At 50.0% G+C, this 21,316-nt stretch overlaps 1 protein-coding gene and 1 long non-coding RNA gene across 2 annotated transcripts; one reads left to right on the top strand and one right to left on the bottom strand.

The window, feature by feature from the left end:
- Nucleotides 1-2,445: 2,445 nt before the first annotated feature.
- Nucleotides 2,446-3,469, bottom strand: LOC119467755. The gene is made up of 2 exons (XR_005196366.1): nucleotides 3,347-3,469; nucleotides 2,446-3,121 (listed from the first exon to the last, which is right to left on the bottom strand). It is a non-coding gene; the product is annotated as an uncharacterized LOC119467755 (long non-coding RNA).
- DDRGK1 (DDRGK domain containing 1) lies at nucleotides 2,546-15,542 on the top strand. The gene is made up of 9 exons (XM_017504791.2): nucleotides 2,546-2,726; nucleotides 3,820-4,026; nucleotides 5,506-5,618; nucleotides 5,889-5,990; nucleotides 9,529-9,651; nucleotides 10,014-10,052; nucleotides 13,628-13,684; nucleotides 14,218-14,266; nucleotides 14,634-15,542. The coding sequence occupies exons 1-9, from the start codon at nucleotides 2,636-2,638 to the stop codon at nucleotides 14,798-14,800; spliced, it is 948 nt and encodes a 315-aa protein (XP_017360280.1). The 5' UTR covers nucleotides 2,546-2,635; the 3' UTR covers nucleotides 14,801-15,542.
- Nucleotides 15,543-21,316: the final 5,774 nt, after the last annotated feature.

The following is a 21,316-nucleotide window of genomic DNA, read 5'->3' as shown; positions in this document are numbered from 1 at the left end:
TTTTGAGACACAGTCTCCTTCTGTCACCCAGGCTGGAGTGCAGTGGTGAAATCTTGGCTCACTGCCGCCTCTGCCTCTTGGGTTCAAGAGATTCTCCTGCCTCAGCCTTCTGAGTAGCTGGGATTACAGGCATGCACCACCACACCCTGATAATTGTTTGTAGTTTTAGTAGAGATGGGGTTTCACCATGTTGGCTAGGCTGCTTTTGAACTCCTGACCTCAAGTGATCTGCCTGCTTTAGCCTTCCAAAGTGCTAGTATTACAAGTGTGAGCCACTGTGCCCAGCCCATATTTTTTCAAATCCCTTTCTCACCGTTAGTTCATTGGTCCTGAATTTTTTTTATTTTTCTTTTCTGAGACAGGGTCTCAATCTATCACCCAGGCTGGAGTGCAGTGGCATGATCATGGCTCATTGCAGACTTGACCTCCCTGGGTTCAGGTGATCCTCCCACCTCATCCTCCCAAGTAGCTGGAATTACAGGTGCATGCCATTATTCCTGGCTAATTTTTTTTTTTTTTTTTTTGAGACAGGGTTTCATCCTGCCTAGGCTTCCCAAAGTACTGGGTTAACAGAGTAGCCACCGCACCTGGCCCCTCAGCCTCCCGAGTAGCTGGGATTACAGGCAGGCATCTCCATCAGGCCTGGCTAATTTTTGTATTTTTTTTTTTTGTAGAGCTGGGGTTTGATGATGTTGCTCAGGCTGGTCTGGAACTCCTGACCTCAAATGATCCTCCTGCCTTGGCTTCCCAAAGTGCTAGGATTATAGGTATGAGCCACTGAGCCTGGCCATTTACTTGCTTTTTTTTTTTCTTATAAAGACGGGTTTTCACCATGTTGGTAAGGCTGGTCTTGAACTCCCGACCTCAGGTAATCCGCCTGCCTTGGCCTCCAAAGTGTTTGGATTACAGGCGTGAGCCACCACGCTGGCCTTTTTTTTTTTTAGTTAGAGTCCCTCTGTCACACAGGCTGGAGTGCAGTGGTGCCATCGGGGCTTACTGCAACCTCCACCTCCTGGGTTCAAGCGATTCTCCTGCCTCAGCCTCCTGAGTAGCTGGGATTACAGGTGCATGCCACCACACCTGGCTAATTTTTTTATTTTTAGTAGAGATGGGGTTTTACCGTATTAGGATGGTCTCGATCTTCTGACTTTGTGATCCACCCACCACAGCCTCCCAAAGTGCTGGGATTACTTGCTGTTTAAAAAAATCTTGAGTTCATATCTTGTCCCCAGTTCTGTTTTTGTTTTTTGTTTTGAGATGCAGTCTCAAAACTGTAACCAGGCTGGAGTACAGTGGCGCAATCTCGGCTCACTGCAACCTTCACCTCCCAGGTTCAAGTGATTCTCCTGCCTCAACCTCCCAAGTAGCTGGGACTACAGGCCTGTGCCACCACGCCCAGCTAATTTTTGTATTTTTAGTAGAGATGGGTTTTCACCATGTTGGCCAGGATGGTCTCCATCTCTTGACCTCGTGATCTGCCCACTTTGGCCTCCCAAAGTGCTGGATTTACAGGTGTGAGCCACTGTCCCTGGACAAATTTTTGTAATTTAGTAGAGGCAGGTTTTTGCCATGTTGGCCAGGCTGGACTCAAACTCCTGACCTCAAGCAAATCTGCCTGCCTTGGCCTCCCAAAGTGTTGGAATTACGGGCGTCAGCCACCGCGCCCGGCCAAAAGAGAAATTTTAATTCCCACTGGGCATATCAAGTACTCACTATGGAAAACTGGATCATGAGTTCTTGTAAAAGCTAATTTAATTTTTAAATAGGTATAAAATTGCAGATCTGAGTAAAAAAAAGTATACTGGTCGGGCGAGGTAGTTCATGCCTGTAATCCCAGCACCTTGGGAGGCCGAAGTGGACGGATCACCTGAGTTCAGGAGCTCGAGACCAGCCTGGCCAACATGGTGAAACCACGTCTCTACCAAAAATATATAAAAAAATTATCCGGGCATTGTCGAGGGCACCTGTAATCCCAGCTACTTGGGAGGCTGAGGCAGGAGAATCGCTTGAACCTGAGAGGCAGAGGTTGCAGTGAGCCAAGATCACGCCATTGCACTCCAGCCTGGGCGACAAGAGTGAACCTTCGTAAAAATAAAAAAAAAAAGTATATATATATATATATACACACACACATATATGTGTGTGTGTGTGTGTGTGTGTATGTGTGTGTATATATCACAATGTATTAAAATCAAAGATTTGGTCTCATTCAAAGAAATCCAGTGTCACAGATATAGCTAAAGCTCAGGGCTTAAACCCAAGCCGCTTCCTTCCTCCTAGAGGTAATCGGTATCCTGAAGTTGGTGTGCCTCAGTCCCAAGCCTCTTTTCGTACTTTCTCCACGGTGGTTTCCAGAAACACTACGTGGGATTGTTTAGTGATTTTAAAACTAAATGTTTTAAAAATATACGTTTTCTACTGCACAAAGCGTCTGCAATAATTTCCTTTTAACATTATGGGGTTTTTTTTACGTACCCCAAACTCATTTTAATATTTTACGTTAAAGCCTCTCTGTGATGTGCGGTTGGGCGGGACTCCGGGTGGTGGGCGGGGCCTAGACTGGGAAACGGGGGCGGGGCCTAGGAGATCCCGGGCCTCAGTGTGGACGCAGTGGTTCTGCCTGGAGGTCTTCGTCATGGTGGCGCCCGTGTGGTACATGGTAGCGGCAGCTTTGCTAGTCGGCTTTATCCTCTTCCTGACTCGCAGCCGAGGCCGGGCGGCATCAGGTAGGAGATGCCGCTGCGCCAGGAGTGGCGGGGCCGGGTTCTCTGGCCTTCTAAGCCTTTGTAAACCGTCGCGCTGCGGCTCAAGTGCGTGCGCATCTGGGCGGGCGGAGCGCATGCGCGTCCGTGTGCTTAATGGTCCCGGTGGGGCCCTCACTGTGTGCTTCCTGGTACCGGTGGCTGCGCAGCTACCCCTTTTTCCCGACCCCAAGCCAGAGCCTCGCCCCCGGAAACTCCATACCTCCAAAGGCCTCAGGCCCTCGCCAGCGCACACTCCCATCTCTCACCGTCTGGGCCCTCACCCTCTGCGCCTGTTAGGGAGGCCGCAGGGATTTCCCATTCCTCCCAGCCTGGCTCCAGAGCAGGTGCCAGGAAGTGGGCATCCGAGTATTTTCTGGCTGTTGGAGAAGCGTGAGGCGGCTCCAGGAAACTCCTGAAGTGCTCTCCCTTCCCGCCAAGGAGAGCGCCCACACTCCTTCCCTGATTTGCAACCCTATCAGAAGAAGGCCATGGCGTCATTCAGGGCACAAAACAGATACACCCATCCTCCCCTTTTTCCCCCATTTCCGGTCAGCGGGTGGGTTTGTGTATGTGTCTCCCCGCTCCTTGGGCCCACAAGCTACCTCTGAGCACCTTCGTGCTCCCAGGGGTGGGAGGGCCACGCTGAGGGAAGGCGGAGAGCCAGCAGGTCTTCCTGGGCGAGGCTCGGCCACGGCTGGGACATGTACTCTGATTGGGAAGCCAGATAAAACCACAGGTGGTGTTAGGAGAGAAATCAGTAGAGTCCTGCAGGGGGCACTAGATGAAAGCTGGGGACATCAGGGTAAGGGCCTCCTGACAGGCCAGCTGGAAAGGTGGAGCAGGGAGGGGAGAGAAGAGTATTCACAGGGATGGGAGGGAAGGGCTGAGCCGCTGCCTGGGACCAAGCTGTGGGCCCGGTAGAAAAGGCCTTGCCAGCCAGGCTGAGAAGTCCGGTCTTTGTGCTGTGGGCACCAGGAGGCTGAGCAGAGGAGGTGAGGCTTCCAGGCTGCTGCTGCTCCTGCCATGGGCTGGGCTGGGCTGCTGGGTAGCGTTGTCATTTCTGTCTTTCCTACAGCTGGCCAAGAGCCACTACACAATGAGGAGGAGCTGGCAGGAGCAGGCTGGGTGGCCCAGCCTCGGCCCCTGGAGCCTGAGGAGTCACGAGCTGGAGGCAGGCCCCGGCGCCGGAGGGACCTGGGCAGCCGCCTACAGGCCCAGCGGCGAGCCCAGCGGGTGACCTGGGCAGAAGCAGATGAGAATGAGGAAGAAGCTGTTGTCCTAGGTGAGAGGGGCCCAGCCTGGTGGGGAAAGGTTTTGGGTTGGAAGGGGTGATAAAGGGGCCCCCAAAGCTAAGTGGGAGAGTAGGCTGTGAAGCCTCAGTGTGGGAAGGACATCTGGGAGCCACAAGGTGGAGTAGGAGGAGAATTGAGACCTGGCCTTTGTTCCACTGGGTCAACTCTCTCTTCCTTCATCTTGGCTCTCAGTGTCCAAGCAGGAGGGCAAGGGTCTTCAGATTGACTCAGAATATTCCTCAGTTCACCCCTTCTGTCCTCACACCCTTCCTGATATGGGTACACTCATTCTCTGAGGATTTCACCCTAGAGGCAGAGTGCCTGGCCAAGAGCTTCTGCAGTTCCTGGAGCAGGGTCACCTGCAACCCCAAAACAACAGTTTAAAGCTAGAGACATTCTGTTGACACAGAGGCCTCCATGTCCCTGCTTCTGGGAGACCAGGAGAGCCCTCAGGATTGGCTTTTCCAGTACTTGATGGCTGACTTGAGCCTGAGGAGGGAGTATCTGGGCCTTTCTCAGAAACTGAGGGCATTTGAGGCTTTTGCCTTTTACCCTTGGGGATTATCCCCTTAGCTCACAAAGAGGCCCTTTCTTTGCCATACCTTCTGGCACAGACTTGGGTTCAGAGACCCTTGCTGCACAGGCATCAGTGGGTCTTGAACTTGCAGCTGGCCCTGAGGTAGTCATGGTGTTGGTACTGTCTTTTCAGCCAGACTTTGGTGGGCAAAGGGATAATCCTGGCCAGGGACTAAGCCCAGAATCCTCAGCAACTCCTGACTGTAGTGAGAAGGAAGTCAGATTTGAGACAGGATGAATTTCCCCATGGGACTTCCCTTCTCTAGGGGTTTGGCACAGAGACAGAAGCCAGAGAACTCCAAAGCCCAGGAAGCCCTATCTGTGACTGTGAAACCCTTTTTTTTTTCTTTTTTAAAAATAAAGATGGGGTTTCACCATGATGGCCAGGCTGATCTTGAACTTCTCACCTCAGGTGATCCACCCACCTTGGCCTCCCAAAGTGCTAGGATTACAGGCGTGAACCACAGCGCCTGGCCTTTTTTTTTTTTTTTTTTTTTTAAATAGAGATGGGGTTTCACTATGTTGGCCAGGCTGGTCTCGAACTCCTGACCTCATGATCCGCCCACCTTGGCCTCCCAAAGTGCTGGGATTACAGGCGTGAGCCACCACACCCAGCCAACACTTGCTTATTTTAACCTGTTACCTCCCTCGTTATGGCCATGCAGTATCTAAAGTTCTCATCTGTTCCCTTGCCCCATGGGCCCCTCACCATTCTCCCATTCCTGCATATTCATGCACACACACAGATGCATTCATGGTAGATGCCTCTGGAGGGCAGAGCTGAGCCAGTAACATTGGCAGGTGGATGGAAGGGACCCCGCTATTAGGAGAGGGATGAGGGGTGGGGGATCTGTCATCATAAGTCCTCTCTGTCATCCTTTGACCATACCCAGCCCAGGAGGAAGAAGGCATTGAGAAGCCAGCAGAAACTCACCTGTCAGGGAAAATTGGAGCTAAGAAACTGCGGAAGCTGGAGGAGAAACAAGCACGAAAGGCCCAGCGTGAGGCAAGCTGGAGGGATGGGGTACAGCTCTGGGAAGTGGGAAAGGGCCCCACCTTCCCTTTTCCCTAAGGCAGACTCAGGGCTCCTTGCCTGCTAGGCTGGTGGCTGCTGCTTGCTGTGGCTGATAAGCCAGAATACAGAATGGGGGAGACTCTGTCTCCTGCTGCCTTGGTCTGTGCCCTGGCCCAGGCATTGCATTCCCTAGTCTGTCTGGGAGGTGGGCACACTCTAGCTGGGGGTGAGGGATGTGCCCCTATGAAGGCCTCTCTCCAGGCAGAGGAGGCTGAACGTGAGGAGCGGAAACGACTCGAGTCCCAGCGTGAAGCTGAGTGGAAGAAGGAAGAGGAGCGGCTTCGCCTAGAGGAGGAGCAGAAGGTGAGGCCAGCCCCAACTCTGACCCCTGACCCTTGACCAGGCAGTCTTGCTTCCTATGCAGCTCCCTGGCACCTCCAACATAGAAAGTGGGCCATAGACCTGGCACAAGGTCAGGTCCTGGTTTATTTGGTCCCTAGGCTCCAGCACAGCCTGGGAAAGCTGCTGCTGAAAAGCAGAGCCTGGAGTGGGGATTCTTGTGCACATGACTACTGAACTTGGGGGAAGCATGTGAGGAACACGAGGTGAGCAGGGTGGCTGGCAGATAAAGCCAGGAGAGGAGGAGAAGACGGTAGAGAGGTAATGGGGGGTCTGGATCCCGAAGGCCTAAAGGATGTTAAAGGTCATTGTAAGAGATGGTGGATGGGCTGGGTGGCTCATGCCTGTAATCCCAGCACTTTGGGAGCCTGAGGCGGGCGGATCACGAGGTCAGGAATTTGAGACCAGCCTGGCCAACATGGTGAAACCTCGTCTCTACTAAAAATACAAAAAAAATAGCTGGGCATGGTGGTGCATGCATGTAATCCTAGCTACTCAGGAGGCTGAGGCAGGATAATTGCTTGAACCCGGAGGTGGAGGTTGCAGTGAGCTGAGACCGTGCCACTGCACTCCAGCCTGGGTGACAAAGCAAGATTTTGTCTCAGAAAAAAAGAGAAAAAGAGTTGGTGGATGCATGAGGGCCTGGCATAGAGGAGGTGCTCAGGGAATGGGGGTTACTACAGTAAAGGTGGCTAATGAACATTTGTTTGCCAGATGCTTCCTTTGTTCTGAGAACCAGGTTTCCAAAAAAGGGAACAGCATGAAGATGTGGGGGGCATAGGGTTAGAGCCAAGGCTGCCCTAGCTGGGAAGTCCTATGACCTCTGACTTGCCTGTTGTCCCAGGATCCTGGATGGCAGAAAACCTCAATATGGGTGCTGTGGCTGATGAGCCAGAATACAGCATGGGGGAGGCATTAGCAGAGAGAATTTTTTACCTTTCTGAATATTGGTCCCACCTAATGTACCTTAAATATCCTGCTCTTCTCTCCTGTACCCAGTTTCCCTTATCTTACCTCACTTTGGTACATTCCTCACAAATAACATTGACACATTATCAACTAAACTCTAACACTATTCAGATTTTGATTGATTGATTAATTGATTGATTGAGACAGGGTCTTGTCTTGCTCTGTTGCCCAGGCTGGAGTGCAGCGGCATGATCTTGGCTCTCTGCAACCTCTGCCTCTCAGGCTCAAGCAATCCTCCCACCTCAATTCCCCCTCCCCCTGAATAGCTGGGACTATAGGTATGCACCATGATGCCTGGCTAATTTTTGTGGGTTTTTTTGTTTGTTTGTTTGTTTGTTTGTTTTTGTAGAGATTGGGTTTCACCATGTTGCCCAGGCTGCTTTTGAACTCCTAGACTCAAGCAGTCCTCTTCCCTTGGCCTCCCAGAACGCTGGGATTATGGATGGGAGCCACCATAACTGGCCCTATTATTCAGATTTTATCAGTCTCCTGACCTTGTGATCTGCTTGCCTCAGCCTCCCAAATTGCTAGGATTACATGTGTGAGCCACCATGCCCAGCCTTAACAATTTTGAGGAGTGCTGGGCAAGTAGTTTGTAGAAGGTCCCTTGATTTGAGTTGGTTGATGTTTTTCTCATGGTTAGACTGGGGTTATGGATTTGAGTGAAGAAGACCATAGTGAAGTTCCATCTTCAATGCAACATGCTAAACATGCAAGTTACCCGCTTCGCTTATCCCTAATGTTGTTAACCTTGGTCGCCTGGCTGCAGTTGTGTTTGCCAGCTTTCTCCACTGTAATGTAACTGCTTCTTTCCCCTCTTCCCATATTTCTTTGGAAAGAAGTCACTCTGTACAGCCCACACTTAAGGGTTGGGGAGTTAGAGTTCTTACATAAATTATTTGGAAATCTTTTATGGGAGATATGTCTCTCCTTCCTTATTCATTAAATATTTATGCAGTCTTTTTTTTTTTTTTTGAGACAAGAGTCTCACTCTGTCGCCCAGGCTGGAGTGCAGTGGCGCAGTCTGGGCTCACTGCAACCTCTGCCTCCCAGGTTCAAGTGATCATCCTGCTCAACTTCCCAGGTAGCTGGGATTATAAGCACCTACTACCACATCCAGCTAATCTTTGTATTTTTAGTAGAAATGGGGTTGCACCATGTGGGCCAGGATGGTCTCAAGCTCCTGACCTCAAGTGATCCACCCACCTCAGCCTCCCAGAGTGTTAGGATTACAGGCGTGAACCACTGTGCCCGGCCAGTCATTATATTATATCTGTATAGACTCATGAGTATTTATTTTGTACTTTGTGTTGTAATCCAGTGACATGTTATTTATTAAGCTGTTCAGATTGTTCCAGCTTTGACCATTAGGAGCCTTTTCGGTTGGCTCCAAAGTACCTTTAATACGTACTTGTTTTGTTTTTTGAGCACTTAGTTTCTGGCATTACAAGATGCCCCAGACTCATCTTGTATATTGCCCCAGCTTTAGCTTCCCGTTTTAAGAAGATTATTTCTGAGTGCTCTGGAAAATGTGTTGCGTTGAGGGAGGCTGTCGTTCCGGGTGGTAGTGATGGAGCAACACAGACAGACTGGGGAGTTTTCTGGAAGTTAGAGAAAGAAGTGGTCAATAGGACCTCATTTCTGACCAGTTGGCTGTGTTAATTCATGGAGCCAGGGACCCAGGAGGAGGTCCAGACGTAGAAGAGTAGGTCCTAGGGTCTGTCTGGTGCCTGTGAGATGGGATGGGCCAGTAGATGTGTCACATGGGCCATTGTGTGTTTGGGAGAAGAGATTTGGGTGGGGATACAAGTGTGGTAGTCACTGGCAAGGAAGGGGTTGATGCTTTGGGCATGGGTGAGGTGGCCCAGAGAATGTGGAGGAGAGAGAAGAGGCAGGGCTGAATGATGAAGGAGGCGGGAAGAATGGCCTGAGGAGCAGGAGGAAATCCAGGAGAGGGTGGGATCTGGAAGCCAAGGGAGGAAAGAAGGATCCACTGAGAGGACAGGCATATGAGAGCTGAAGGTTGTCCCTTGAGTTTGGTGAGTGGGGGCATGGGTGAGACTGTGGCAGGAGTTGTTTTGTAGAACTGGTAACACAGAAGCCAGACTGGAGTGGGCTGACTGGGTGAGTGGGTGGTGAGGAAATGCAGGCTCCACATTTGCTCATGAAGTTTGGACATGATGGGGTATGCTTGGTGAGTTACACAGGGAGAGGGTGGGGCTGGTGATTGGAGGGTATTGTAGGGTGGGGTCATGGCTGGGTTTTCAATAGATTTTTGCTAAGATCTTCTGAGCAGGGAGGGCAGGAGAAAGGGCTGAACAGCATTCGTCCAGGTGATGGTGACGCTGGTGACAAGAGGGGCCTCGGCCCATTGTTTATCTTGGGGGATGGAGGAACATTGGTTTTGAAAGAGCTCTCTCTCTGAGTAAAGGCTGGGCTGTATGCCCTGGTGTCCTGCAGGGGTAGCAGCAACCAGAACAGGGATGGTGGGCACCTACCACCAATAGCCGACTTTTGCCTTCTGTGTCCACAGGAGGAGGAGGAGAGGAAGGCCCGTGAGGAGCAGGCCCAGCGGGAGCATGAGGAGTACCTGAAACTGAAGGAGACCTTTGTGGTGGAGGAGGAGGGCGTGGGAGAGACCATGACTGAGGAACAGGTGGGCCTGCTGCCCCTGGGAAGCCCCTCTTTGCACCCATCAGCGCTGCTTATGCCAGACGCAAGACCAGCCACCCCATCCCAGACGCCCCTGGCCAGGCAGTGAGAGGTGGATGGGCATCAGTACCAGCAGACTTTGGTGGCCAGAGGCTTTGTCCTCAGCAGAGGCTAGTGCCTCCGAAACCCTCACCCTGGAAGACTCTGCTGATTGTGTAGGCAAGCCGTACTCGCAGGTGGTTGGGCGGGCCCAAGGCAGGCTGCAGGCAGGTGGCCCTCAAGTGAGTAGGTGGTACTTGGGTGGATGGGTACAGAACTCTGTGGCCCTGCTAAGGGGTGCTTACCCTGATTTCTCTGCTTCTCTAGTCCCAGAGCTTCCTGACAGAGTTCATCAACTACATCAAGGTAAGACTCCACTGAACAGAGCCTGAGTGTCAGCTCCCTGCCTGGCGTGTGCACGTTGGGGGCTGCAGGTGGTGCACTCGGGCTCATGCAGGAGTGGGCAGGGGGGCCCAGAGGGGCAGAGCTGTGGGGTCCTGGCCAGGAGCATTTCTCCCCCTCCAGCCCCAAAGGTAGAGAAGGACCTGGGTCTGTGTGGGATGCATGAGCCTTTGATCACTTCCTCACACTCAGTTTGACAGTTTCCCTGCTCTTCAGACCCCACGCTCAGTGAGTCAGTGTGTTTTCAAGTCTCCTCACATGTGTTTTCTGTCAGTTCTGTCACAGTGAGGCTCCACTGAGTTGAAACAAGCGTCCTCTGCCATGTGCTTCTGACTGGGAACTTGGGTCTTTCAGGGAAAACACGATGGTGTTTCCTTTGAGTCTAGGATGGGGCGGCAGTGTGTCCCCTTCTGTCTGCAGCCACCACGCAGGCCACCTCAATGCCGCGCCAGGTTGCATAAGCACATCCTACTTTGCTTTGCTGCTAAGCAACTTCTCTCCCACGAAGGATGCAGTCAGGGGAGAGGTTTTCAAGTGCAACTCAGAGTTGCAGAGGCGGCTAAGGGAAGGAGTGCAGAGGGAGCGGGGGTGGTGGTGGGGGTGCTACTAGGGGCTGCCAAGGAGCCAGGGCTTGCATAATCCTCCCGCCACCTCTCCTGAAAGAGAGCAGGGTTTAGATGCCTGCCAGCAGTGAGGGGCTCGGCTCACAGCCTTGAGTCTGGGGTTCCTAAGCAGGGGAAATGCTGGCAGCTTCCAGAGGGTCCTGTCTGCTCAGGCTGTGTGCATTCCCCTCTCATGGAGCCCTTTCTCCACCTGGGCACACTTGATGAGGGGGCTTCAGCCAGGCAGGATGGCTCTCACACTTGCCTGCTGCTGTTTGGAACTTGTCTCCATCTACCCGGTAGGCAGCAAGATGGTCCTGAAGCCCCTTCCCAGGAAGCCTTTCCAGGCGGAAGTAGAGGAGGGGGTCAGCTTCAGCATTCGCCTTTACTCTGCAGAAACCATAAGAAAGGTCCCCACTTCTAGCCCTCACTTTCAGCGGCTCCCTGAAGGTGCCATTCTAGGGGAGTTCTCCAAACTTTTGTGAAGCTTAGAAGTTTTTCCAGCTTGTCTGGGCGCAGTGGCTGATGCCTGTAATCCCAGCACTTTGGGAGGCCGAGGTGGGCGGACCACTTGAGTTTGGGAGTTTGAGACCAGCCTGGGCAACATGTTGAAACCCCATCTCTACTAAAAATACAAAAATTAGCTGGGCATGGTGCTGCACGCCTGAAGTCCCAGCCACTCAGGAGACTGAGGCAGGGAATCACTCGAACCCAGGAGATGGAGGTTGCAGCGAGGCAAGATGGTGCCACTGCACTCCAGCCTGGGTGACAGAGTGAGACTCTGTCTTGAAAAAGTTTTTCCAGCCTGTGCTGGCTGATTTTTCTAGAGCTGCTATCTTGTAGGGAAAAGGAAGACTTCTGAAATTCAATCTGCCTGTTTTCCTCCTTGCTCCAAGGGGATAGGCCCTTTTGTCTTAAGATTTCAGTACTGGAAGAGCATGCCTGCACCCAGCATCATTTAAGAGAAGCGTATGGTTCACTCTATCTTGTTCCATTCTTCTGTCTGACCATGGCTGGGCTCAGGCCATCTTCCCACTTCAGCCTCCCGAGTAGCTGAGACTACAGGTGTCCACCACCATACCCAGCTTGTTTTATCAAATGTTTTAGCCCCAGCGGCACCTCAGGCCAGGTCTTCAGGGACCACCTGAGGCGACTTCATGTTTCTGCACCACACTCACTGAAAGCCTAGTGGCTGATCCCTGTTTTGTAGGTAGAGGCCAGCTGACCAGGTCACGTTGTCCTTGCCCATCCTGGCCCAGCTGCCTCTCGCTTGCCTTCCTGCTTGCACATACGGTTTGGCATTTCAAACAGGTCACATGCTATCTGCAGTCAGGGAGGTGTCACTGTGTCAGTCCTCCCCCAGCTCATTTGTGATGGAGGATTCACAGAGATGCAAAAGGACTGCCTTTTCCCAAGTCCTGTGCTGTCTGTTGGGGCAGTAGGGGTAGGTGCCTGTGTGGACACAGCAGTGGACCCTTCGCTGCACCCTTGGGAACTCAGGTTTCTGCTGAGGGTATGAGGAAGCACGTGGAGCGTGGAACATGGCTGTGCGGGAAAGCATTCAGCAGTGTTAGTGACACTGATTTTTTTTTTTTTTTTTTTTGAGACGGAGTTTCGCTCTTGTTACCCAGGCTGGAGTGCAATGACGCGATCTCGGCTCAGCGCAACCTCCGCCTCCTGGGTTCAGGCAATTCTCCTGCCTCAGCCTCCTGAGTAGCTGGGATTACAGGCACGCGCCACCATGCCCAGCTAATTTTTTGTATTTTTAGTAGAGACGGGGTTTCACCATGTTGACCAGGATGGTCTCGATCTCTTGACCTCGTGATCCACCTGCCTCAGCCTCCCAAAGTGCTGGGATTACAGGCTTGAGCCACCGCGCCCGGCCGACACTGATTTTTTTTATCTTTTCTTTTTGAAACGGATTCTCTTTCTGTCGCCCAGGCTGGAGTACAGTGGCACAATCTTGGCTCACTGTAACCTCTGCCTCCTAGGTTCTAGCGATTCTCCTGCCTCAGCCTCCCGAGTAGCCGAGATTACAGGTGCATACCACCACACCCAGCTAATTTTTTCCATTTTTAGTAAAGACAGGGTTTCACTATGTTAGCCCAGATGTCTTGATCTCCTGACCCCGTGATCTGCCTGCCTCACCCTTCCAAAGTGCTGGGATTACAGGCGTGAGCCACCGTACCCAGCCTAGTGACAGTGATTTTAAGTGGGCTCAGTGCCTCACATGGTATGAAGAGGACGGATAAAGAGTGTGGGTGTGTCAGGTTGTTAGAGACCAGGCCTGTGGGGCGGCAGGCAAAGGCAAGGCAGGGGTGGGCCCCCACAGCCTCTACTGAGAGACCTTGGCTTGCTTGGGCCTTTATCTGCTCTCCCTCTTGTCCATGTGCTCACCTGTCTCACCAGCCAGACTGTGAGCTCCAGGGTGGGGGCTATGGCTTGTTCAGCGTGTGTCCTTCCTGCCATCTTAGGGCCTTGTTCTAGCAGGTCCTCAGCAAACATAAGTCCTGGCGACAGTTATTTAAAATAGCTTTTGGTGACTATTACCGCCTCCTTCCTCTCTATGGTGCGTCCCCTTCAACTTGTCCATGATGTTAAAAAGAGATGGCTAGATGCAGAGGATGGTGACAGCTGTGCACTGATGTCCACTCATGCATGTCTCGGAGTCCGGGACAGGGCCCATGAGGCAGGTGGTGGTTTCGGGTAGATTTCCTGCTCGAAAGAAGGGGAATGAGAGGGTTTATGGTTGTGCGTATCTCTGTCAATGGGTGGTTGTGAGTGTGTGTGTATGTGTATGTGTGTCAGGAGAGCAAGGCTGTCCCACAGGAATGTGTACAGAACGGATCAGATCAGAGTGCAAACCTGGAGGGTGCTTATGCTTAGAGGGATTTGCCCAAGCTCAGCCTCTCTCTCTTTTCCTCCTTCTTTTTGTAGCAGTCCAAGGTTGTGCTCCTGGAAGACCTGGCTTCCCAGGTGGGCCTACGCACTCAGGTAAGCCCTGGAACGTGGCCTGCTGTGTACAGTGTGGCCAGGGATATGTGTGGCTAGCAGAGAGGACCTGCCCTAAAGACAGAGTCTTGATGCATCATCTACCCTGTCCCCAACCAAGAGTGAGTAGTGCACAGAAGTCTTCTGGCATCCTAGGAATCCTGTGTTTTTAATGGATGGAAGAACAGGCAGGAAAAAAAAATAAACAAATCCCATCACTCTGCCAGCCCCTGTGACCAAAGCAGCTCAAATCAGTTACCCTGACAACTCTCTTGCACAGACTGCACCAGCCTATGTTGTCAAACATTGCCACTGCCTGACTCCTAAAGAAAGAGATCCTCTTTTGGGGGTCTTTCAAGACCCAGGACCAGAGCCCCTTCTACCCAGGGCCCTTCCAAAGGCAAAGCACAGAGTCATAATTGGGAGCTGGCATGAGAGGGAAAGAATGAGATTTGGCTGTAGTGGGAGGGGGGTTTCAGTGCTTTTTCTGGGGACATTGGTGCCTATCTCTACTCTGAGAATTGTTCTTCTCATAGGACACCATAAATCGCATCCAGGACCTGCTGGCTGAGGGGACTGTAACAGGTGAGAGAATGAGAGTCACTCGCTGCAGGCCTGGCCTTGGAGAGTGTCTAGCCACAGGGGCTGCAGGGATGTGTGGCAGAGGCAGGATGACCACCCCAGATGGGGGCGGTATACAACGAGGGGCACTGAGAAGCTGGATGCAGTTACAGGGAGGACATGCTGTGGCCTGGAGATGGAGGCAGTGGGAGACGACAGGCAGGGCAGGCTGATTTGATTCTCCTAGCAGGACTGGATGCAGCCAGGAAAGGCCAGGCAGGCAGGAGACCTGAAGGGCCCTGAGCCAGCTGTGAAGGAGTAGGTGGGCATTCTCAGGCCAGGTGGGGAGGGTCCAGGAGGGCTCAGCCCCACAACCGACATGTCCCCACAGGTGTGATTGACGACCGGGGCAAGTTCATCTACATAACCCCAGAGGAACTGGCCGCCGTGGCCAACTTCATCCGACAGCGGGGCCGGGTGTCCATCGCCGAGCTTGCCCAAGCCAGCAACTCCCTCATCACCTGGGGCCGGGAGCCCTCTGCCCAGGCCCCAGCCTGACTCCAGTCCTTCCCTCTTGGTCTTAGAGTTGGTGTGGCCTACCTGGCTATACATCTTCATCCCTCGCCACCATCCTGGGGAGGTGACAGAGTGTGGCCAGGCAGTTACAGATTAAAGGCCTGTGAGTACTGCTGAGCTTGGTGTAGCTTGGTGTGGCAGAAGGCCTGGACTGGGATCCTAGATGAGCAGTTGAAATTTAGGCGTCAGAATATATCTGAGAGGAGGGGAGGGTCCTTTGGAAGCTGGTGGAAGTCCCATTCTTATTATGAATCCATTCATTCAAGAAAATAACCTATTGCACATTTACTGTGTCCGTTTGTCCTCTGCAAGCTCTGCCCCCAAGTCCTAGATAAGGTCTTTCTCTTCTTCTGCCCCAACTCAAAGTAGAAGTAGGGAACCTCTTGGGCCACATCTCTGTTAACTGGGGAGGGGAGGTCTCACGGGTATTTTTTTTTTTTTTACGGATCAGGAGCCCTTAATAGGGCTGAGAGCCACTGGGGAGAAGAGTTAATGAGAATCACCAAGGATAGAGTCCTAGGGAGCATCAGCCTTTAAAAGGGAGGGCGGTGGGTCAGTGAAGGAGAGAGCCGTTTGCTGGACAGGTAGAAGGAGAGGACCTGCTTGAGCTGGCTATAATTGTGCAGCAGAGGGACACTGCTCATATGGTAAATCACATGAATTCAGCTCTACATCTTGACAAAATAAAAAGTTTAAATGGTGTGGGTGATTCCACCCACTGGTAGATGTGAGAACCATATGCTCAGGAGTGGGCGGGATGGGAGGGAGGTGTGTACCTCCTGGAGGGTCGGTCACTCTGGTTCCTGTGGGCTGTTCATGGCGTGAGCATCTTGCTGTGCTGAGGGTGAGGCACATGTTTAAATGTGTGTTTATGCAAGGTGGCCCCTAAACATAAGCCTCCCGCTTCCTCTGATGGCTGGTGGGGGAGGCAGCTTTCTGTTCTGGCCCAGGAGGAAACTGTCTCCTGGGATGGTGATGGGGAAACAGTACTTCAGGTTCCAGGGCAGAGCCTTCCTTTGGAGTTGCCAAGGGTGTTTTTGACTCATTGGGTGCCATAAGCATTGACTGTAGAACCTAAATTCCAAGAAAGGTGTGACTCTGCTACTTTGATCAGCAATGGGTACTTGTCACCTGGAGTGTGAAGGGCCACTTGGATTGTTTGGAAGGCCATGTGGAGCCTACATTCTAGTAGGAGAAGGAAGAAACAGATGTAGCCAACCACAGTATCAGGTAGAAACGGTTACAAAGGGAAAAGAGATGACTTACAGTTAGATCATTGGTTCTCAGCCTGGTTACTCATTGGATTCACCTGGGGAGTTTTTAGTAGTCTCATGCCAGCCAGGTTGCACCCAGGACCAGTTAAATCAGAATATCTGAGGGTGCAGTCAAGGGAGCATCAGTGGAGATTGCAGTGTGCAGCCAAGATTGAGAACTAGCGAACAGATTGGGATGGGAACAGATCGGGGTAGGGTGGAGAGGGAGACCAAAAAGTTGCAAGTAATTAAAATCAACATTGGAAGGGGCTTCTCACAGAGCAGGGTGGCGGGTCCAGGGTTCTCTAGTTGCTTCCTTCAGCTATCCTCCACTACTGCCATGCAGATAGCAAGATGGCCAAGGCAGGCCCACTCCCAGCATCCCATGCTCAGGACAGTACCCAAAGGCCAGGAGTGGGAAAAGGCACATTCCTTTCTCACATCCTGGAAGCTACCAGATATTCTTCATGTCTGTGGGTTTAGTGTGGAGGAAAAAAACCATATGATCCTTTGAGCATTATTTAGTGCTCAATCTAATAGTCTACTGCATTTATTAAATGAATGGTTTATTCAACAAATAGGAAACATTCTTCCAAATATATACAAACTGCTTTCACAACTGAAAAATGAAAAAGGGAAAAATAAAATGAAATTAAATACTTTTACACCCTAAAAAGTAGACCAGATGTAGTATTATTTTATTAACTTTTTTTTTTTTTTCCAAAGACAGGGTTTCACCATGTTGGTCAGGCCGGTCTTGAACTCCCGACCTCAGGTGATCCGCCCGCCTTGGCCTCCAAAATGCTTGGATTACAGGCGTGAGCCACCACGCCCGGCCTAGTATTATTATAAATACATTACTGATCTGTACATGTGACACTAACTAAACCTGATTATAAACATTTCACTAGCTCTACTTTTTTTTTTTTTTTTTTTTCTGAGATGGAGTCTCACTCTGTCACCCGTTCTGGAGTGCAGTAGCACGATCTTGGCTCACTGCACCCTCCATCTCCCATGTTCAGGTGATTCTCCTGCCTCATCCTCCCAAGTAGCTGGGATTACAGACATGCCCCACCACACCTGGCTAATTTTTGTATTTTTAATAGAGACGGGGTTTTACCATGTTGGGCAAGCTGGTCTTGAACTCCTGACTTCAAGTGATCCACCTGCCTCAGCCTCCCAAAGTGCTGGGATTATAGGCATGAGCCACTGTGCCCGGCCTTGCTAGCTCTACTTAAATTTTTATCTGTTTATTTGTTTGTATATTTATTTTTATTATTATTTTTCTTTTTTTTTTTTTTTTTTTTTTTTTTTTTTTTTTTTTTTTTTTTTTTTTTTTTTTTGAGACGGAGTCTCTCTGTCACCCAGGCTGGAGTGCGGTGTCGCAATCTTGGCTCACTGCAACCTCCGCCTCCCAAATTAAGCTATTCTCCTGCCTCAGCTTCCTGAGTAGTTGGTATTACAGGCGCCTGCCACCATGCCCAGCTAATTTTTTAATTAATTTATTTTTATTTATTTATTTATTACATTTTTGGTGCCATGACTTAGATTAATTTTTGTATTTTTTAGTAGACAGGGTTTTTCCTTGTTGGCCAGGCTGATCTCAAACTCCTGCCTCAGGTGATCCAGCAGCCTCAGCCTCCCAAAGTGCTGGGATTACAAGCATAAGCCACCATGCCCAGGCTTTAATTTTTATTTTTGTCTGAGGGTACGGTTATCACTTACTCTGGAGCACTAGGGTTACTGTTGTAGCTGAGGACATAGACAAGACTGATGGATGATGATTCAGAACCAAGGACTCAAGACTTTGTTGTAATTCTACCTGAGTCTTTTACCCTTTTCTTGTTGTTTTTGTTCTTTTTTTGTTGGGGCTGGGCGGAGCTCACCCAGTGGCTCAGCTGGGACACCCCCCCTTTTTTTTTTTTTTTTTTTGAGACAATCTTGCTCTGTCACCCAGACTGGAGTACAGTGGCATAATCTCAGCTCACTGCAACCTCCACTTCCTGGGTTCAAGCAATTCTCCTGCCTCATTCTCCTGAGTAGCTGGGACTATATGTGCATGCCACCATGCCCGGGTAATTGTTGTATTTTTAGTAGAGATGGGGTTTCACCATGTTAGCATCCCAAAGTGCTGGGATTACATGCATGAGCCACCACTCCCGGCATAGTGATCCCATTTCATAGTTAGATTTTGGACCCCTTGACTCTTGGCTCCAACCAATCAGATATGTTTTGATTTTTGTAACTCCCAGGCAGTGCTTGTCCTGGGTACCTTATCTTTACAGCCCAGCCCAACACAAGTTTATTTTGATACCACTTGCACCCCATAGAGTCTGGTAACTTCTCTTGTGGATCTTCAAGGCCTATTATTGACAGGTTCTAGATTGGAGTCATATTACACATTTTTTCAAAAAATATTTATAAGATTAACCATGAGCTGAAAATTACTGAAAAACTGGGAATGGGTACATGGAGTTGTACTCATTTTCTTTCTTCTTTCTTTTTTGTTTCTAAGATCTGGCTCTGTTGCCTAGGCTAGAGTGCAGTGGCACGATCTCAGTTCACTGCACCTCTGCCTCCCGTGCTCAAGCCAGCCTCTTATCTCAGCCTCCTGATTATCTGGAACTTACAGGTGTGCACCACCATGCCCAGCTAATTTTTAAATTTTTTTGTAGAGATGGGGTTTTACCATGTTGCCCAGGCTGATCTTGAACTCATGAGCTCAAGCAATCTACCTGCCTTGGTCTTCCAGAATGCTAGGATTACAGGTGTGGGCCACCGCACCCAGCCATCTATTTTCAAACATGTTTAAAATCCTATGTAACAAAACATAAAGAGCCCTAGATGGCCTTGTATGTCCTTGGCTCACGTAAACCTCAAGAAAAGGGGCTAAGGCTGGGTGAGGTGGCTCACGCCTGTAATCCCAGCACTTTGGGAGGCCGAGGCAGGTGGATCACGAGGTCAAGAGATCGAGACCATCCTGGTCAACATGGTAAAACCCTGTCTCTACTAAAAATACAAAAAATTGGCTGGGCATGGTGGTGCGTGCCTGTAATCCCAGCTACTCAGGAGGCTGAGGCAGGAGAATTGCCTGAACCCGGGAGGCGGAGGTTGCGGTGAGCCGAGATCGCGCCATTGCACTCCAGTGAAACTCCGTCTAAAAAAAAAAAAAAAAAAAAGAAAAAAGGGGCTAAAATAGCTGGGTTATGTGAAGCCACAAGTAATATGGTGGCAGTTGAGTGACTCCCCTAGGCTACCACAGTGGTACTGATAAGGGATGCATGTTGAATTTTTGGTTTTTGAGACAGTCTCATTCTGTTGCCAAGGCTGGAGTACAGTGGTATGATCATAGCTCACTGCAGCCTCAAACTCCTGGGCTCAAGTGATCCTCCTACCTCAGCCTCCCAAAGCACTGGGATTACAGTCGTGTGCCACCACAGCCACCCTATATTGAATCTTTGTAACAAAATTATTTAAACACATCTGAAATGTGTTTTTTTAAAAAATAACAATTTATGGGGAGCCTACTAAGTACAAGGCATGACGTTGAACACCCTATGGAAGTACAGTGAGCAAAACATGACCCCAGCCACAAGTAGGGGTTATTGCAGTGGTATTTAGCAGAGGGACCAACCAGTCACGAGCTAGCAAGTGCACAGCTGGATGCTGGAGTGTATGAAAGGGACCAGTGGATAATAGGAGAAGCCTTCCAGGCTAGGGGGAGGACAGGTGCAGAGATCTGGAGTGGAGAATAAAGGCCTGTTGTTCCCTGAGGGGAGCATGGAGTGTTGGGTGGAGGACAGGCCAGGGCAAATGAGAAGTGGAAAAGGAGGCTAGGACCTGGCTGGGAAGGTCTGAACCCAGAGATCTGAGCTATGTTTGATAAGCCTGGGTGGGGAAGAGGCAGGAATGTTTAATTACTTAGTGTTTTGAATCTGTTAACTCATTTCTTAAACCTTTACGTCACTGTAACCCACAAATTGTCATTACACCATGTACGTCTCCCTCCACACGCCACTGGACTGTTTGAGAATATCCCTCAAGTCTTTGTGCGCACATGCCCAGCCCCAAGATTGGAGACAGCTATTCCACTAAGGCTATGTTGTTCAGACTCTTTTAACAGTATCTCAGTAAGAAATCCATTTTCCTGTGTGTGCATGTATGCGTAAAGATACCCGAAGCAAACGTTTCACAGTACAAACCTTCTGGTTTGATGCATGTTCATTCTTGATTCTCTATTCTGTTTTATTGCCAATGGTGACTAAATTGATTTTACAACTCACTAACAGATTTTGACCTACAGTTTGAAAAACAGAGTGCTAAAGTGTCTTGTTTCTTTTATGATATTTTGAGAACAGGGCAAGGATGAGTGTCTGGGTAGAGCTGTGCGTTGTACATAACCTTTGATAGTCATACAGTTGTACCAAAAGCAATTTCAGTAGTAACATTGAAAAACATTTTGACCTGATTTATCCTGACAGCATACATAATTTTTCCCTGGCTAATACATTATTTGATTATTAATTACAGCAAAATGGATAGGGGAACCTTATAAGAAAACCTACCAAATACCAATACTGTAACATTGAACTTATTTAAATATAACCTTTTTCGTATAGCTTGGTAGATTCTCTGACTGGTTTTTAGTCATTTTAATCTCCTTTCTATTTTACATTTACTATTTACATTTCTACCATATGATATAAAAACATACCCATAATATAATAAAACTAAAACTGTTCAAAACTGAGTAACAGACTTAATTCCTCAATTGCTGTAAGAGATTTTCCTTTAGCTGTTTTTCAGCAAGGTAAGGCAAGTCACTCCACAGTTCCCTGTGTTGTTCACATAGTATAGTTGTGTGGGCATGTGCTTGCTGTCTAGTTGGGCAGTTGTCTTTTTTTTGTTGTTGTTTTATTTCTGTTTTTGTTTTGAGATGGAGCCTTGCTCTGTCGCCCAGGCTGGAGTGCAATGATGCTATCTCGGCTCACTGCAACCTCCGCCTCCCAGGTTCAAGCAATTCTCCTGCCTCAGCCTTCTGAATAGCTGGGATTACAGGCACCTGCCATGATACCTGGCTAATTTTTGTATTTTTGTAGAGATGGGGTTTCACCATGTTGTCCAGGCTGGTCTTGAACTCCTGACCTCAGGTAATCCACCCGCCTTGGCCTCCCAAAGTGCTGGGATTATTGGTGTTAGCCACCGTGCCCGACCAAGCTGATGTACACACACACACACACACACA

This window comes from Cebus imitator, unplaced genomic scaffold (genome assembly GCF_001604975.1).
Source record: "Cebus imitator isolate Cc_AM_T3 unplaced genomic scaffold, Cebus_imitator-1.0 Scaffold328, whole genome shotgun sequence".
NCBI lineage: Eukaryota > Metazoa > Chordata > Mammalia > Primates > Cebidae > Cebus > Cebus imitator.
The sequence above is the reverse complement of the archived record's forward strand: the minus strand, read 5'-3'. Positions and strand labels throughout refer to the sequence as shown.

Excerpts from the sequence above, each read along its gene's own strand:
- DDRGK1 (XM_017504791.2), top strand. The coding sequence starts at position 2,636 with ATGGTGGCGCCCGTGTGGTACATGGTAGCGGCAGCTTTGCTAGTCGGC. Across the intron at positions 9,652-10,013 it reads AGACCATGACTGAGGAACAG|TCCCAGAGCTTCCTGACAGA; the intron begins GTGGGCCTGCTG and ends CTGCTTCTCTAG. Across the intron at positions 13,685-14,217 it reads AGGTGGGCCTACGCACTCAG|GACACCATAAATCGCATCCA; the intron begins GTAAGCCCTGGA and ends TTCTTCTCATAG.